At 33.2% G+C, this 18,109-nt stretch overlaps 2 protein-coding genes and 1 long non-coding RNA gene across 5 annotated transcripts; all 3 read left to right on the forward strand.

Annotated features, from left to right (window-relative positions):
• LOC18612609 lies at positions 1,554 to 10,101 on the forward strand. Of its 3 annotated transcripts, none has more exons than XR_001927389.1 (4): positions 1,554 to 1,942; positions 2,036 to 3,152; positions 3,242 to 3,411; positions 9,343 to 10,101. It is a non-coding gene; the product is annotated as an uncharacterized LOC18612609 (long non-coding RNA). The 3 variants fall into 3 exon arrangements; XR_001927388.1 differs by lacking the exon at positions 9,343 to 10,101 and having other exon boundaries at positions 2,036 to 2,442; positions 3,028 to 3,152; positions 3,242 to 3,622; XR_001927387.1 differs by lacking the exon at positions 9,343 to 10,101 and having other exon boundaries at positions 3,242 to 3,622.
• Positions 12,102 to 14,870, forward strand: LOC18612610 (protein YIF1B-B). The gene is made up of 5 exons (XM_018118841.1): positions 12,102 to 12,228; positions 13,205 to 13,377; positions 13,748 to 13,846; positions 14,021 to 14,172; positions 14,254 to 14,870. The coding sequence occupies exons 2-5, from the start codon at positions 13,207 to 13,209 to the stop codon at positions 14,639 to 14,641; spliced, it is 810 nt and encodes a 269-aa protein (XP_017974330.1). The 5' UTR covers positions 12,102 to 12,228; positions 13,205 to 13,206; the 3' UTR covers positions 14,642 to 14,870.
• On the forward strand, positions 15,299 to 17,494 carry LOC18612611 (putative pentatricopeptide repeat-containing protein At5g59200, chloroplastic). The gene has a single exon (XM_018118657.1). It carries the CDS (start codon positions 15,360 to 15,362, stop codon positions 17,256 to 17,258), a length of 1,899 nt encoding a protein of 632 aa, XP_017974146.1. The 5' UTR covers positions 15,299 to 15,359; the 3' UTR covers positions 17,259 to 17,494.

The following is an 18,109-nucleotide window of genomic DNA, read 5'->3' on the forward strand; positions in this document are numbered from 1 at the left end:
TATGATCAAGAAATCATTTTGGCTTTTGGCCTTTTTATAGCATCAAGATGAGGAAGCTTGACTAAAAGTTTAGTCAAGAGTGATTAATCTTTTCAGCTATCAATTTCTTATTTTTATATAGTCATTCTAACATGTCAAGGGATTAGAAAGAACTAAGATTTGGGTAAAGTTTAAGAAAGAGCTAAGGTTTGGGTAAACTTTTAGGTTTAAGTTGTAATGAAAATCGTTGAAACTCTATGCACGACATAATTAGTCAGATTTCATAGTCCTTTGTGGATTACTCTTTTTAGGTTGCTAATTGACTCATGTGATTCTAGGCCCTCAAGCCATTTTCATATGCTTTTTAAGACTATATTAGATAAAACCAATGAAAAATTCTTATAGTAACAAAGAATAACTTAACCCAAAATAATAAAGAGAATAAATTATTCAAAAAAAGAATATTTTAGCCAAAATTTGACCATTCAAATCTAATCTGACATGATAATAAAAAATTATCGTTAAGATTAAATTAAATTACAATCAATATCATTTTTTATATAAATTTAGATTTTAATTTTTTTCTACTAGCGAACATGTGTATATCATGTATTTATTAAAAAAAGATCAAGTTATTTTGGTGTAAATTAATAAACTTTCCATTTTCATAGCTTTTTATGGGAACAATAGTTTAAAAAATAACTGTTAAATATAACAATATCTTAATATTTATAATAATGCATATAAATTTTTAAATCAATTTGATATTAGTATCACCCTCAGAATATCTTATATATATTTAATGGTTAAAATTTTTATTATAAAAATAACTATATTTTTTAATTAATTTAAAATTTTATATTTATGGACCATATATATAAAGAATATAAAATCTAATGATTTAACTGATAAAAAGAAAAATTATATAAAAATAAGCAAAATGTAAAACTCAACAAATTTTATATCCCTCGTTTTATTTATTTATTTACTAATAAAAGTTTTTTTTAACTTTTTGCAGTTTTCAGATGCGGAACATCAGATTCTAACCAGCTTTGGTTGTTGGAGCTACCGGCACCAAGCTTACGCCAGGACCGCAAATGACAATCTCGTAATCCAAGCCACTTGGGGGCATTTTAGTGAACTTATCCCTACTTTCAAGGAAGAAACAAAAGAATTTTGTCCTTCACCTCACCCCACGTAAAGGACAACTTGTTCAGAGGCCCACGCCCACCGCCTCTCGCGTGTCCCTCACATCCACATTGATCATCGACTCCGAAAGTGACCTTCCTAACCTCCCTTTGCGCACTTCACGCGCTGTTAAGCTACAGTGAGTGACAATCTGGTACGGTTGTGCCAAGCGATCTCATTTGGTCTTGTACTTGTGTGTTTTTCGGTCTTTCTAATCTTATCAAGATATTGTAGCGTACGAAACAAGTGTCAAGATTTGGACCGTTTGATCTTCCAGGCATATCTTCAAACCAAACAAAGAGGCGGCTTTCGACACGTACCTGGGATCATCAATTACCCCGAAGTCCTTTTAACCCTTATTAATTATCTGCAATTAATCCTTTTTATGTTTTTGTTCGTTTATTTATTTTTTGCTATGCTTTTCTTTCTTGCTATGGGAAACTGATGGAATTCTCCATTGTATTTCCAACTACCATTTATTAATCTTCAATTTTTTGCTTTTTATTTTCTTGTTTGAGTAAACAGTCTCTTTCTTTTCAATCTTTTCTTTACTCCAAAAGTTTGTTTTGACTCTGCAGCAGTGCAAGTGGGTGCTTTGTGCTTCATTTTTGGAGTTTCTTTGTACTTTAATATGAATATATTTTTTTTAATGTTTTTACTGGTTGAAGAATTGGGTCTGGATCTGGGACTTCAGTTTCATGGTTGTTCTTCATCAAAGTTTTTTCAACTTAGTTTCGTGCTCTTTTCGGTTTTGACTTTTTCAGTGAATTTTAAGGTTAGGGTTGGTTATGCTTGCAAAATTTACTATATTTAAGTCTTTTTACTTTTAATTCTTCTACTAACACTTTGTTTTTTCTTTGGCTTTCAGTGAGAAAACTGAGTTATGTTTCTTCAAGAAATTTCGGTACTGTTTAATTTTGGACTTTGTCTTGGTCTTATTGCTGAGAAATATGGAGAAAACAAAGGCTAGAAAATTTTGGTTTATTTTTTATGTTGTTTAGTCGAGACAACCTGACTTCCTTTACCTTTCATATCTCTTCTGTTTAAGCTTTTTGCAAATTCAGCTGTTTATTATGGTTTCCAAATCCAGTAAATGTTTCTTAGTGGCTTTTGATTTTATTTCTTTCATATAAAAAATTTGCAAAGCTTAAGATGTTTGATAAGTTCTTAAAACCTTAGAAATTCTTTTAGCTTAAGCCTTTGTAATATGCATGATTGCATATAGAAGTTCCCCCTTTTCCAGCTTGTCCAGCTAGAGAGAGTCCAGAATCTGTGGTGAGTTTTTGGTGAATAACAAGCTCCATTTAGAATGAAAAATAGAGATATGGGATTGTAAAGGTTTTCTGGATTTTTTTTTGGTGTACTTGTCATCTGGATCAAAGTTGTTTATCTAGCATTGCATGTGATATTACTTCTTTTCGGTATGAATGCTTACAAAATTATGTTTTGTGGACGTATACTATCTTGTCATGAATTCTAAGCAGTTCACTTGATGTTTTGACTTTTACTTCTCCTTGTATGTTTTTTAGTATCCGAGTTCAATTCTTGTCTGTTGAAAGGTAATTCCATCTCCTTCGTTCATGTTTGAAAGAAACCCATATTTCTGTGAGTAATACTATATAGATCCCTTTGTGTTTTTGGTGCTATTCATGGCGATCTGAATATTGTTTTGCTTGGACTGTCCGTGTCATAAATGATGATGTTTATGAAATGTAAGATATTGGTGGCTTTGAAGAAACGTTGTTAGATGTCACTATGTGCATAAAGATTTTGTGCATAGAGTATAATAAGTAGCTATGAATGGTTTCTGCTGGAGTTGCATGATTCTTTTTCTGACATTTTTTATCTTTAATTTTTCAGGATTGTTAGAACTATGAGTTTTGGATGCAATTCTACTGCTTTAGGGTCAATGGAAACTGAATTTATGGAGTTCAATGACATTTATATTATTTTGAGATTGAAAACAGCTTGGTACTTTCTCAATTGTAAGCAAGCCACTGTACTTAAAGCATCTTTTCTGTTAACTAATGCTTCTCTGCAATATATTCTTACTATTTCCCAATTCTCTTTGCAGATTTTACTTTGAGATTTGACACATTATCAATTGACAACGAGAGAGAGCACGCTCGTTGGCATTCTTGCAAGGACATGGATGTGTACAAGCGTGCTCTCTATCGTTGTCATATGATATGTACAAAGCTGTCTTTTCTCAATTTCTTAGTCTGTTGCTGCAATGGCTAGCAGGTGATTCTGTTCAGCTGGAATTTCAATTTTGCTGCAAACTTTTTCAATGAAATATAGATAATAAGATGGTTGTTATTATCATGTTATACATTTGGCTGGAATTTCAATTTTGCTGCAATGTTTTTGATGAAACATGAATAATAAGTCAGTTGTTATTATCATGTTATACATGTGTGTGTTGTTTAAATTTACTTATATTTCTTTCTAATCATTTATCAAAAGATTAGTATAGTAATTTTCTGTGTGATCATTCATTCAATGCTTCAGGTACTTCTATGTTTTTTTTTAATCTAATCATTGATTAATGCCTGTTATAATTGTAAACTTGAATAAATATTTATAATTCCTTCTTCTTTATTGGAGAGTCTGCAACGATTTGCTTCACAAGATGCATCAGTTGCCATCTATCAAATGGTTTTTTTCTGACTTGTGCCTTAAGGGCACAGGTTAAGTTAATTCTTTCAGAAATATTGTTGCTTTCCATTGCATTGAAATTTAATATAAGACAAGCCTTAAAATTTTTGTTTAGTAGGTGTCTTAACCCAGTCACAGGTTAGAAAAACCCCTTGAAAATGTATTGTTGTCTATTTCCTTGTTACCACTAGATCGTCTCGCAACACAGACTGCTAAGACTGGGACATTGCTAATGATATATGTGTGAAAATAAATCTTATCAGTTTATGATAACATAATTAAGCACCGAAGATCATTTTTCAAATTCAATTTTAAGTGCGTTAGAAACTCGCACTTAATATTCTCCAATAAAGTATTCTAGTAAGCTAATCTTATTTTTATTTATCTGCTGAGCAATTCTGATACACTAAAGCAACTATAATCATAACTGCCACTATTATTGCACCACCAACAATACTTGCTTCACCACTATCCTTGGTATTAAACAAAGTGCAACCACTGTTACTTCAATTTTTAACGATTCCACTACTATTGCATCTATGGTGACAACTATTATAACCATTGGGTGTTCAATGTAAATATTGAAGCTGTATATGGTATGTGATTCGTAGATATTTGATACCTAGGAGTAGCAAGTGCCTCATTTGGCTTTGATATGTTGTTTGGTATCAACATAAAATGTTATTGATAATTTAGTATTTTGTAATTTTTTTAGTTAAATAAGGGTATTTTTGACCAAAGATTTTACCTCATCTCTGCAAACTGGTTATGAGATATCAATCTTCTTAAGTTACATTCTCTTATTTTAGTTAAACAAAGTATTTAAGATTGCCATCAAGATAAAAGGTGCCCTTTCAAGATTACTAATAATCCTCCAAAATTTCTCAAACCAATGCACCTTTGGGTTATCATAGTCATTACCATCAACATAACCACTTGTGCCATCATCAACACAATTGTTATTCCAACTATTTCAACAATTTCAGATTGATATCATGACCATGAAAGTCATCATAGATATCATATCCTTTTCCAATTTTATTTTCCTTTACACCTTGTTTTTCCTTCCTTCTTTTCCTAAGAATATTGTATGAGAACTTTTTTCTTAGCTTCTACTGGAAAAACAAAAAATTGAGAAAATTGTTTGGATAATTGCTTATCTAAAATGGGGTAGATTGCTCAAATGAAATTCCTTCGGATTTATAGTTTATTAGAAATATGATCTATAATATGAAAATTCTATGTTTTTTTTTATTGAAATTTATCACATTCATTTAAGATTGACATAGAAAATTTCTAGATGACTGGCCGGGGATAGTAAGGTGGCGTTCGATACCTTGCAATGCAATGTGGTTACAGGAAATATAACATTGCAGTATTTGGTATATAAGCAAAGTAATGATTAAAATGTAAAGAATATAACATTACAGTATTTGTTTCACAAGTACTTTACTGTAATGTAATGTCAATTTCCAAAATTACGCTTATTTATTAAAATGTAAGTTTAATATACTTGTATTTTTTATTGTTAATTTTTATATAATATCATCTCTTAAATATATTTTCAATATCATATATTTTATTTTCATTCTTATTACAATCTTATATATTTTATTTTCATTTCTTAATCTAATTTTTTATATTATATATTTTATTTTAATTTCTTTTTCCTTTAAAAGACTATAAATTTTATTAACAAAGAATGGCTACCAAGGGTAACAAACAGACATCTCTCGAAATCTATATAAAAAATTATAAAATTGCAAAATATCTTTAACAAGGTAATAAAGTTGAAAGGCAAAAATATTTTTAACAACATTGTAGAGTGCAATGCAATCTAATTGCTTTAGTTTTGAACTACAATCACATTACATCCATTGGCTGTAATGTGATTGCATTACAATCTTACATTGCAGTGGTTTGTTGCAAAATAAATACTGTAATGTAATTTAATTGGGCACATTTCAGGGAATGGGCTTTCACTTTCCTCGTACCAAATGCTCCCTAAGATTTGAAGACTAAGTTTTAGTGTGAAGAATTTAATATTTAGTTTAGCATTCTTTAAGTGAGATCTAAACTTGTTTGTATATCCGTCAGAGGAGTGGATTTGAGGGAATGAAGTTATTTTCATCACTAGAAATAGATAGCTTAATGGGGTTTTAATCCAAGCAGGTACATGATTTATCTATTTTATTCTTGGGATTCTTTTAATTAAAATTATGTTCTTACTCTTCAAAACAAAACAAAAAAATTATGTTCTTAGGATTTTACTGTCTACCTACTAGATATAGTGATCCTCTTTTCCTCATTGTTTTGACATACACAATTACATTATCATAGTTAAGATGATGCAGTTTTGATGTGTCAGGCTTTTGTTTGTAGTTTGTATTTATTTTCACAATCAGGTTAAATGGTTATTGTTAATTTTGATCCATACTGAATTAGTGATGATTTGAAGCATATTTCAATGATTGCAAAAGGAACTTTTATTGTCAACAGGTAAGACCAATTTTTCCTTAGAATCCTTTTATGGTAACCATTCATGTTGGCTTTTTAACTTCTTTTCTTATTTCAACATTTTAAGATCTGTTCTTCCTTTGATTGCATTGTTCCATGTCAACTGTAAATATAATAGGCTTATATGCTGTGTGTTGTACAAGAGCTTCCTTGTTTAATTTTCACTGACGTCAAAGAGAAATTTCTCTAGATAAGTTCTTGGCCTGTGCTTGCTGGATGTGACTTATTGTATAAGAACTTTTTCTCAACTCCTACTGGAAAAATAAAAAATCACAGGAAATTGTTTTGGATAATTCCTTATCTAAAATGGAGTAGATTGCTTGGATAAAGTTCCTTTGGATTTATAGGTTATTAGAATCATGATCTGTAATATTAATATTCTATGTTTTCTTTATTGAAATTATCAGAACATTTAAGGTTGACATAATTATAAAAGGGATGCTTGATGAATGTGAAAGGAAATACAATATAGAGATCTTTTGGAGGTAGTTTTAGCCCAGGGCAACCTTGATATTCTGGTTGTTACTTGCCACTGGCCTTACAAGCATAAGATGTCATTTATTTTTGCTCAGCAATAAGATGTCATTTTATTACTTTGGATTGACTATAAAATATTTGTATGTATGTCAATAATGACCTTTACTATGTGATAAATGACAAAAAAAAAAATCAATTCTACCTTTTTGGAGCAGGGTCGTCAAAAAAATCATTCGAGACAAAAAAAACCAATTCTACTTTTTTTTTTTTCTGCAAAATGGCCTATGCTTGTGATGATGGAGCATGGAGCATTGACAGCTTTGTTCAAAGTTTTAAACCTCTTTTGAAGCCAAAGGCTAAGGTCATTAGCAGGTTTAATTTATCAGTTAAGTGGTTTTTGGTGTGCAGGAGTATTTTATTAATTTTATGTCTTCCTGGAATAGGCATAGTTGTGGCCTGCTTGGTCTGGTCTTGGGTTTATTTAAGTTTCTAAGGCTTATAATTTCCATAAGTTGAGTCTAGTTTCAAACTCTAATGATTTCATGATGATAATAATAGTTAGTTTTCGAGTAGTCTAGAAGAACCTTTGTGATCTTCATATTTCGCCAGGCATTTGTTCAACTAAATTGTGAGTACTTTGGTTTATTTAGGCATGTGTGCTTAGGAAGATAGTTTATGCTTTTTTTCTTTCTTCTTCATCTTCTTCTCTCTTTGTTTATTTAGGCATGTGTGCTTAGGAAGATAGTTTATGCTTTTTTTCTTTCTTCTTCATCTTCTTCTCTCTTTGTTGCTACGGCATTTTCATAACACAAAAAAATCCCTTTAAACTGCTAAGTGCAAATTGTGCTGGTGCATGAATTTCCAGCACTCTTTTAATTCTCAATTGATTTGTAAACCGTAAGGTTTAGTTCTGCCATTGCCACAGATCTAAATCCTTTTCTAACCTAAGCTCACCATCATAAATCCTAAGTAGCTAGCTAAGTTTTCCCAAATTTGTTCTACACTCATGCAAACTTTGGCCTAGAAGGTATCAAATAGCATGTATTAGTCAATAAATCTCAAGTTTGATTGCAAGATTGCAAACATGTGGGGGATTGAAGATATTAATAGATAATGAAAATAAAATTTCAAAAATCTTTAAAAATTTACTAATGCAAATTTAAACATGTTAATTTAGTTTCTTGAGTTTGTTAAATAAATCTTGTTTGGAAAAAAAGATAAATTTATTTAAAAAATGTGTTGGATATCTGTATATATTGACCTCATCTAGTTTGGGATGAAGGCTATATTGATCTACTATAATTGGGTTTTTTATTTGAATTACCAACTGCAAGGAGTCAAGTATTTTTATTTTCTATAGGGTAGGTGATTTGTAGACATAAAAAATGCCAAGAAAAATCAAAATTAAATACTAACAATATTTGAAATTGTGGTCTCTATTAGTGTAGGACTGATTTAAGCTTGAATGGATATTATTAAGTTGAAATCTTTTGCCTCTTTCATGTTAAAGGTATATTTTCTTTTTGTCTTGAGTTTAAAATGCTAGTTATTCTGGCAATTTCTAAATCTGCTGGAAATTGCAGGTTTTGAGAGTTTAATAAGGGTTTTATTTTGGTATTTTCCTTGTGTTATCAGCTCTTTCTTCATTATTAGCAGTTTTTTTAGTCAAATTTGATAATTTCCTTTGGTGGTCTACATCTTTGTTAAAGTCCTTATGGGACTAGGAATAACAGCAGTCTGCATATACTGATATTTGATCTTTTCCTTGCAATAGAGAATAAGTTTATGAGATTTGAGCAGCTATTATGTTTCTTTTTGTTAGGGAGATAAGCCAAACCTTGAGCTCATAAGGAGCATACCAAAGTGACTCATACATACACGCTGGACACCATTTGAAACCAGAGGCCTAAGCTTATAGGTTCTTGGATCCTCCATGTATATATGCTACCTTTACATCCCAGTTTCTAAGTGATGTGAGATTTCAGTACATGTGAACCTCAACATTTTTTATGAGATTTTATCAGCTTTCATGTTTTCTTTGGACTTTTAATCTGCCAAATTCTAACTGATCCGACTTTAAAGAAACCATCATATGTCAACCCTAACCCTAATATACTGTTTAAAGTCATAACATGGTAGCCAAAAATGGCTATCTAAACCTTGGTTTTTTCATTATATGTCAAACCAGTACCAAAGTGCATTGCAGGCGCTAATTCTTTGCATAAATATCCAGTTGGACCTCAGTTTACTCTAGAACCTAGATATTAGTGTAAAACCCATCTTTTCATACTTCCCTACAACAGCCTTTTTGGGATAGCTAAAATTTTCATCACCAAAAGGAAGCAGGAATGCTGTATAACCTTCTATAAAGAGTGCCAAACCTGTGGAATAGCAGTGAAGCAACAGCAAGAAACAGATAGAAAATTAAATCGTGAAATAGCAAATCATAGCATCAAATTAATGATTTAGCAATATGCAGAGTGGCGATCTAATGTTCCTTTATTTAAACCCCAACTTTGACAGAGAGCTTTGGTTAAGGCTTGTTGGCAAATTTTCAAGCGACAGTTGATTGTAATTCAGATAACATCAGCTATATGGGGAAAATGCCTGAAGGAGGCTGAGGACTTTTTCCACACTCCTTGTCATTCCTTTCTTTCCAAATAAAGCAGACTGCATGACCAAGCAACCTCAAGAATGATTGCTAATGAGGTTTTATCTCTTAATGAATTTTTTGCCAGCAAAACTTATAATCCCTGGCCCTAGTCTCTGCCTGTTCTTACTTCTTTACACATATCTAGCAATTTTTGCCTATAAAGATCAGCCTGCTTAGTTAATGATGAGTAGTGAGTTACATGTGCACACTATAATAGGCCATTGTTCTTGTTTACTTAACCACTCATACGGCTTACATAGCTAACTTGCCAGAAGAGACAACCTCTATAAGTAGAGACAACACGATTCCTATGTGCAATTCACTTGGTAGAAAGCGTGGACAAAGAGGCTTTGGTACCTTGTTAAGAACCAGTTAACCTGAAACCTGGAGATGTTAGGTGAGGTTTCAATAAGAAATTTTACTCTCAATGCATTAAGGCTTCCCAAGCTTGTGTTGTAGTTGATTGGTACCAGAACTTAGGTATTAGAAACTCTTTCTTTTTTCTTGTTTCTTTCCTTTGTGCCTGGTGGGGTAAGTCTGCATGCATGGACTCTCTTGTATTCTGCATGTATCCCTACTGCCCCTTTTTAATGTTGATAATTGGTTTGTTTTCCCTTTCTTTTTTTATCTATATAGATAAGTGAAGGCAAAACACTAAAAGGCACCAAGGGGATGACAAACCACGTCCAGGGCTAATGAGTAAAATATATCAACCCAAGTTGATGATATGTATGTAAATTAGCTTTTTCAAGTTTTTTATCTTCTGTATGCCATAGATGTGTACGCTTTAGCTCGGACTGCCTTTGACTACGTTTTTTGTTGTTGTTGGTCACCAAAATTTTGTTGATAGGTATACTGATTCATCTAGTTAAAGGCTGTTGGAGGTCATTTGCAGTTTCTTGTATATTTATGCTAACATTAGAATTGTATTCAATTGATAGTTGATTTAAATTTATATTAGCATTAGATTGATATATTCTTCCGTAAGTCTTCATAGCATTTTTCGTTCTATCCTTGAAATTGTTGTATTATACTATTCATTTCCCATATATAGAAATATTGAGTTGCTGCAAAGAGGACTGTTGTAATGCAAGATGCATATACCCTCTCTAATGGTTTATACTTGCAGATAATTCTAGTGATGGCCTGTTTTGCTTAATTATAATGTATAGATAGATAGATATATTTTAAATTTCAATCATTGTGTTTGTTTCTCTTTAATTGAATGTTCGATATCCATATCTTGGCTTGCTTGTTAACTCTTAATGGTAGGACTGTTGTAGGACCATTACTCTTGATGGCATGATCTTTCCTTTTTTTTAGTCACAATTCGTGTTACTTTAGAGTATTATATAGATTATCTAGTCAGGGATTTCATTTACGATTGTTTCATTTTATACCACAATTTATTTTGTTTGCGTTCTTGTTGGATAATGAAGTCATTTTTAATGGCATGATTGATCTTGCCTGCATGACACAAGCTCTATACCTGGAATTACATGTTGAGTTTCACAATACCTTAATATACTAGCAGAGTATAAGTCTTCTTATTCCTACTAGTATTATAGAAACTAGAAGGGCATGCATTTCTAATTGACCCTTGATGTGAAGGTATGCACTTGTAATCTTAGTATGAAGTTTGACATTTCGTATGTTTAGCATTTAATTGTCAGCAACAGCAAGTAGTGCAAAGTGGAATTCAGTATATGGATTTTACCGTGTGTTGAATGTGTTGAATAGTGAAGTGCATCAATCTTGTCATGGCTTAGTTCCTGGATTCAATATCCTAGAAGTGAGGTGGGGAATATCCATGAGCATGAAAATGCAATAACCAGGCTGAATGCCTGATGTTGCTACATCTGATATAACCTTAAACTGTTCTCTTTTCTGTGTTTTTTTTCGTTGTTTCAAGTCTTATGTCCAATTGAGATAGCAAGTGCATCTTGATTGGTCCAAACATAGTGTATTGCGATGGGTTCTATGTTTGTTTGTTGTTGTTGTTGTTGTTCCTTTTTATGTTTGAGGGCTTGTCCCCACAGATCCTACAGACAATTGGAAGAAATAAACGTGGAATGAAGCCTTGGGGGTTTAACGGCCACAGCATAACATTTCATTCTCTCCAAATTGTTTAAGCAAAGTCAAGTGGCTGCATCTGGCTATCTTGTATTTTTCTTGAAAGACAGACTGCTTGTGCTTTACGTGATGGACTATATCTTGATTATGCAATGATAGTATACAAAATTTTAATCTCACGTCATGTACTCCCTCTCTTACTCAGTTGTTACTCTCATTAATTGGACAGATGGGACATTGGAAATCGTTGTCCATCTGAACAAGCAAAAGAAAACGAAGCTACCAACTTCTAATCCATTCTTTCAACATTAATTGCTTCATTCATTCCTCTTATTTTTCTACATTTTACCTTCCAACGTTTTCGCAAGTAAGAACCTTATCTAGACACGAAAATAATTAATGTAATACTGAAATGTATGATTTCATTTTTTTAAAACGGGCAAAATGAGTATAAAAACATCACTCAAAGTCGTACGGTGGGGTAACGGCAGACTTGGAGGTACGTCATCCACAAGATAATAGCACAGTGAAATAAAAACAAAACGACGGCGTTTTCTTCAGCGAGGAGAACAACAACACCCCGTGTAACCAAACCGGCTTGAATTTTCAACGCAGTGACGTCGGGCAAAAGCTTTTGCGACCAACTGATACAACAAGAACAACCGACCAACAGATACTCTAAGGTGCTCTTCTCTCTCCCTCTTTGCTATGGAACATCATTTGCTTATTCTTATTTTGTAATGTAAACCTTTTGCTTTATTATTGAAAACCAAGGATCTCTGATCTGGGAATCACTTACAATCTTCTATCCTATCCCACCTTCAACTGAATTTTATGTGTTGATGGAAAAACAGAGTTAGCATAACAGAAAATTGCTATGTTTCTTGGAAGCCCAGGGGTTAGTTTGGTGGGAAAATGTGGGCATAACTCTAAAATTTTAATCTTCGAGGCTTTTTCATAAATTGGGATTAACACAGGAGGAACTTTAATGTAACACTCAAAAATGTGTTCTTCAAGTGACAATATGTTGCTTTGATTTTGGGCTGCACTCCCATTTTATTGTGGGACTTTTTCTTTTTCTAATTGTAGGATTATTTGTGAGTTTCTGATCTAGAAAATAAGAAGCAATTATGAGATTTGGCTATAGTCTTTCACTGAATCGAACCTGATAGAACATTGTGTAGTTGAAACTTGTATATATGCCGTCGTATTATTTCTAATCAGATCTTGATTATTGTCTGAGCTATGTACCTTGTTGACATATTTATCTTTGATTTCAGAATGTTTGTGGTTGATGTCGATCAAGAGTAATATAGGTTGCTTAGGTAGAAAAACAAATGGTTCGAAGAAGAGAGTTAGAAATGGATTTAAACAAAAAGGTTATCTAGTCTTAATGTGGTTGTGATAGAAGTATAAGCAACCTAGCCTTGCTGGACAATATTCTAAAATTTTGCATTCTTCAGGTTTAGATGTGAACTTAGTAATCAACTGTTTATTTCTCTGTATTACTGTAACTATTTTTCAAGCAAATGAAGGATCCTTGTGTCCATAAAATTCTGGTATGCAATTGAGATGATTTTCCATTTCTTAATCCTACCTTGTGATTGACTTGCAAACTCTTCAGCTCTTCTTACAAATGCATATATTGACTTATAACAGAGATGCATGATAATCGAGGACCCCTGCCTGGAGTGTCAGGACCACTGCTAAATCCCCCATCCAGTCCTTTTGGAAATTCATTTTATGGAGCTGGTTCTGGGCTCATTCGAGGAGGATTAGGGGCATATGGAGGGAAACTTTTTGGGTCAGGCTCTGATTACGTACAAAGCAATGTAAGTTATAAGTTATTACAACATCAACAAGATGCAAAAGTAACCTCCTGATATTATGCATGGCAGTTAACCAATCTCTCAAAAATCTTTCTTGTGCCCCACTTTAGTAAATGCATTACTGAGTCCAGGATTTTCTTTCCTGCAAGGGGAACAAAACTGCATTTATTTTACAATTTCCTTTTTAAAGCCTAATAGTGCCACTTTAGCCGTTCTGATAGCTCAATGCTTCCAAGAGGTAAAGATAACCTCCTGATCAGTGGGTCCATTCCCTTTTAACCATTTTGGTAGATGAATTTTTACATGAAAATTATGTATTTTTTGTGATTAAGAATTCAACAGTTTGAATTTGCAAACTGTTTTCGTTTGACAGATAAGCAAGTACTTCTCTGATCCTCAATATTACTTCCAAGTGAATGATCATTATGTCAGGAATAAACTGAAGATTATTCTGCTTCCTTTTCTACACAGAGTAAGCACAAGCTTCTAATAGTGGCTTAAGTACCTCAACCCTTTCTTCTATTGACAACATATATATATATATATATATATATATATATAAATGACAAAGATNAACATATATATATATATATATATATATATATAAATGACAAAGATTGCTTTATTTATATCTTTGCATGTTTAGGGTCACTGGACAAGAATTACAGAGCCAGTCGGAGGCAAGCTATCTTATAAAGCTCCTGTTAATGACATAAATGCCCCTGATTTATACATTCCATTTATGGCATTTGCTACCTACTTGGTTCTTGCTGGCATCTCATTAGGTCTTTCAGGAAAGTAAGTTTGGACTGTTGGAATGCTTTTAGAGCCTCAAAGTTATCATTATATAACAATCTTCAATTCTCTAATTCATGCCAGGTTTAGTCCAGAGGCCTTGAATTGGCAGTTTGTTAAAGGAATGTTGGGCTGGTTTCTCCAAGTGATGCTGCTGAAGATATCATTGCTTTCACTAGGGGGAGGAGAGTCCCCATTGCTTGACATGATAGCCTATGCTGGATATTCTTTCACTGGGATGTGCGTCGCCGTGGTGGCAAGGATCACTTTAAGCTATGCATATTACTTTATAGTTCTGTGGATATGTTTGTGCATGGGCACCTTCTTGGTGAAGACAATGAAAAGAACTCTGTTTGCAGAGATTAGAAGTTATGACTCAAGCAGGCACCATTATCTCTTGCTCTCCATTGCCCTTGCTCAGTTTCCTTTAATCTTCTGGCTCAGCAACACTACTGGGAATTGGTTTTTCTGAACAACTCATTGAGGTTGTTCACGCTTGCTTTGATGGTTCCCGCTGCTGATAGCATTTTATTCTGTCGACAACATACCTTTGCTTGATTCTAGCAATTAAATTCGTTTATATAAGATAGCAGGATAATTCTTTGTAACCCAAAATTAGTTTTTCCTTGTTTAATCCAATCTGCTGTACTAATCATTTGACTTAATTGTGTTTTACACTTAAACTTTTGATTTCGTATCCACTTCCTTTTCCTGTTTCATTAATTTCCTGCAAAAACCCATTGCTAAGAAATAGTAGAGATGTCCATTACTTCATTCTCTTCACTAGTAAAAAGTAGTGGACATCTCTAGTACTTAATCTTAGGGTGACTAATGTACATTAAAATTAATGAATATAACTGAATCTTAAATTTTGTAGGAAGATTATGAGAATGAAATGGATAAATTTTGATCCTCAATTTGTTTAAAAGTATAAAATTAGTGGATATCTTCATTAAAAAGTTAATAAAGAAGATTTCTTTCCTAAAAAGAAAAAGCAAAAGATATGCAAAACCACTGGAACCTAAAATTACTTAACTGTCTTTAAAGGAAATTTTAAAGAGTTAAAGCATTTATAAGATAGGAAAAGATCAAGTTCAATTAGCTTTTGTATGAGCAAACGAAACAAGAAGCAGGCTATGTTATAAATACAATGCACATTGTTACAGCAGTAACAGTTGAAAGGACAAGAAATGAGTTACTCCACTCTAGCCGTTGTAGGAAACTTTACTTACCCGCCAAATTCAAATCCATATTCCTTCAACTCCACTCTACAAAGAAAAGAATTCATTTCACTCTTAAAAAATTGCAAACGCATCAACCAAACCCTACCAATACATGCCAAAATCATTAGAACCGGCCATGACCAAGATCCTTTTATCCTCTTCGAGCTTCTTCGTCTTAGCTCCACCTTCCACTCCATTAACTATGCCTCCAAGATTTTTCAACAAACACATAACCCAAATGTGTTCCTCTACACTGCTCTCATTGATGGGTTTGTTTTGGCTGGTTCTTACTCTGATGGCATTAGCCTTTATGTTCAAATGATTAATCGATTTATCGTGCCGGATAAGTATGTGATCAGCTCTGTTTTGAAAGCTTGTGGGTCTCATTTTGCCTTGAGAGAAGGAAAAGAATTTCATTGCCAAGCTTTGAAACTTGGGTTAAGCTCGAATAGATCGATAACCATGAAGCTGTTGGAATTCTATGGGAAGTGTGGGGAATTTGACAATGCAAGGAAGGTGTTTGATGAAATGGTGGAGAGAGATGTTGTCGCGTCAACAATAATGATTAATTGTTATCTTGATCATGGACTGGTTGAGCAGGCAATTGAGGTTTTCGATCGGGTACGGATTAAGGATACTGTTTGCTGGACTGCAATGATTGACGGGTTGGTCAGGAATGGGGAGATGAATAGGGCTTTAGAGATGTTCAGGGAAATGCAAAAAGAGAATGTGAGGCCTAATGAGATCACTATTGTTTGTGTTTTGTCTGCTTGTTCACATCTGGGAGCGTTAGAGCTTGGAAGATGGGTTCATTCTTACATGGGGAAAGAGCATGGGATAGTGCTTAGTCATTTTGTGGGGGGAGCATTGATCAATATGTATTCGAGGTGTGGTGATATCGATGAGGCAGAACGAGTTTTTGCAATGATGAAAGAGAGAAATGTGATTACGTATAATTTGATGATTTCAGGGCTTGCGATGCACGGGAAGAGTATTGAGGCTATTGAGATTTTTCAAGTAATGATTAAGAAAGGGCTTTTGCCAACTGGTGTTACCTTTGTTGCTGTTCTGAATGCTTGTAGTCATGGAGGTTTGGTAGATTTTGGGTTTGAGATTTTCCTCTCTATGACTAGAGATTATGGGATTCAGCCACAGGTTGAGCACTATGGATGTATTGTTGACCTTCTTGGTCGTGTAGGCCGTCTTAAAGAGGCTTTTGATTTTATTAGAAGCATGAAAATAGCACCAGATCATGTCATGTTGGTGGCTTTTCTAAGTGCTTGCAAAATCCATGGAAACCTTGAATTAGGAGAGCAAGTTGCGAGAATCTTAGTAAATCATGGAGTTGTAGATTCTGGGACTTACATTCTGCTATCAAATGTTTATGCTTCATTAGGGAAATGGAAAGAAGCGGCTCATATCAGGGCAAAGATGAAGGAGGATGGAATACAAAAAGAACCAGGTTGTAGTTCCATTGACGTGAATAATGAAATCCACGAGTTTCTTCTGGGAGACCTAAGGCACCCTCAAAAGGGAAAAATCTATGAGAAGTTAGAGGAATTGAACCAAATATTAAGAGAAGCTGGATATACTCCGGCAACAGAGGTTGTTCTGCATGATATTGAAGACTGGGAGAAAGAGCAGGCTTTAGCAATACATAGCGAGAGGCTTGCAATATGCTATGGTCTAATCTCTACTAAACCATTTACCACAATAAGGGTTGTGAAGAACTTAAGGGTTTGTGATGATTGCCACTCAACGATCAAGCTCATTGCTAAGATTACTAGGAGGAAAATTGTGGTGAGGGATCGCAGAAGATTCCACCACTTTGAGAATGGGAATTGTTCTTGTGGAGATTACTGGTGATTAAAAATGAAAAAAAAAAATATCTGGCTGTGATTAGTCAAAAGAAGACCTCAGCATGAGGATTGAGTAGAGCTTCAGTTTGTTCACCATTGCTTATAACATTTGTATGTTGACTATAGCTTGTACAGGTAGTGTGATTAAGTAACGTCTGTATTTTGTCAACAATTGTAAATCCAAGGGGTTCAATGTTCATTATCAATGATAAGAAAAGAAGAAGAAAAAGTTATGCAACAACTACAAATATATGGTCATTTTCTATTCTCATTGTTGGATATGAATATGAATTTCGTTGTTGTTTTCCGATGTCACAACAAGAATGCATCACCCATTGGAAGATCTTGTTAAGTGGGATCCACCACTAATTAATCAGAACCGTAAGATAACATAATCTTTTTGCGTGAAACGAGGAATTCCCTCCTAATATACGTACGAGAGGGGTATAACTGTCGTTTTCAAGGTTTTCTAAAGTAAGAGGTAAGCAAAAGTTAGTTAATTGAATTAATTGATCAAATTCAGGATATGTTAATTTAGTTAAATTAATTAAGTCGTTTAAAAAATTTGGTTAAATCCATTAAACTGGGTCAATTCTGTTAAAAAATTTTAAAACCTGCTAATCAACTTAATCGATTTTGAATTTAATATGTTTTAAAGGTTTTTGTTTTTACACGTATGCATTCACACAGTTTTTTGTACTTATATATGAAGAAAGGGTTTAAATTTGATCATCAAGACATCAAACAACAAAAAATAAAATAAGAGTAATAAATTACATAATCTCATTACTATTTTATTTTTTTTATTTCAAAATTTTTATAATGATATATATATATATATATATATATAATATCTAA

Source organism: Theobroma cacao, chromosome 1 (assembly GCF_000208745.1).
Source record: "Theobroma cacao cultivar B97-61/B2 chromosome 1, Criollo_cocoa_genome_V2, whole genome shotgun sequence".
Taxonomy (NCBI): domain Eukaryota; kingdom Viridiplantae; phylum Streptophyta; class Magnoliopsida; order Malvales; family Malvaceae; genus Theobroma; species Theobroma cacao.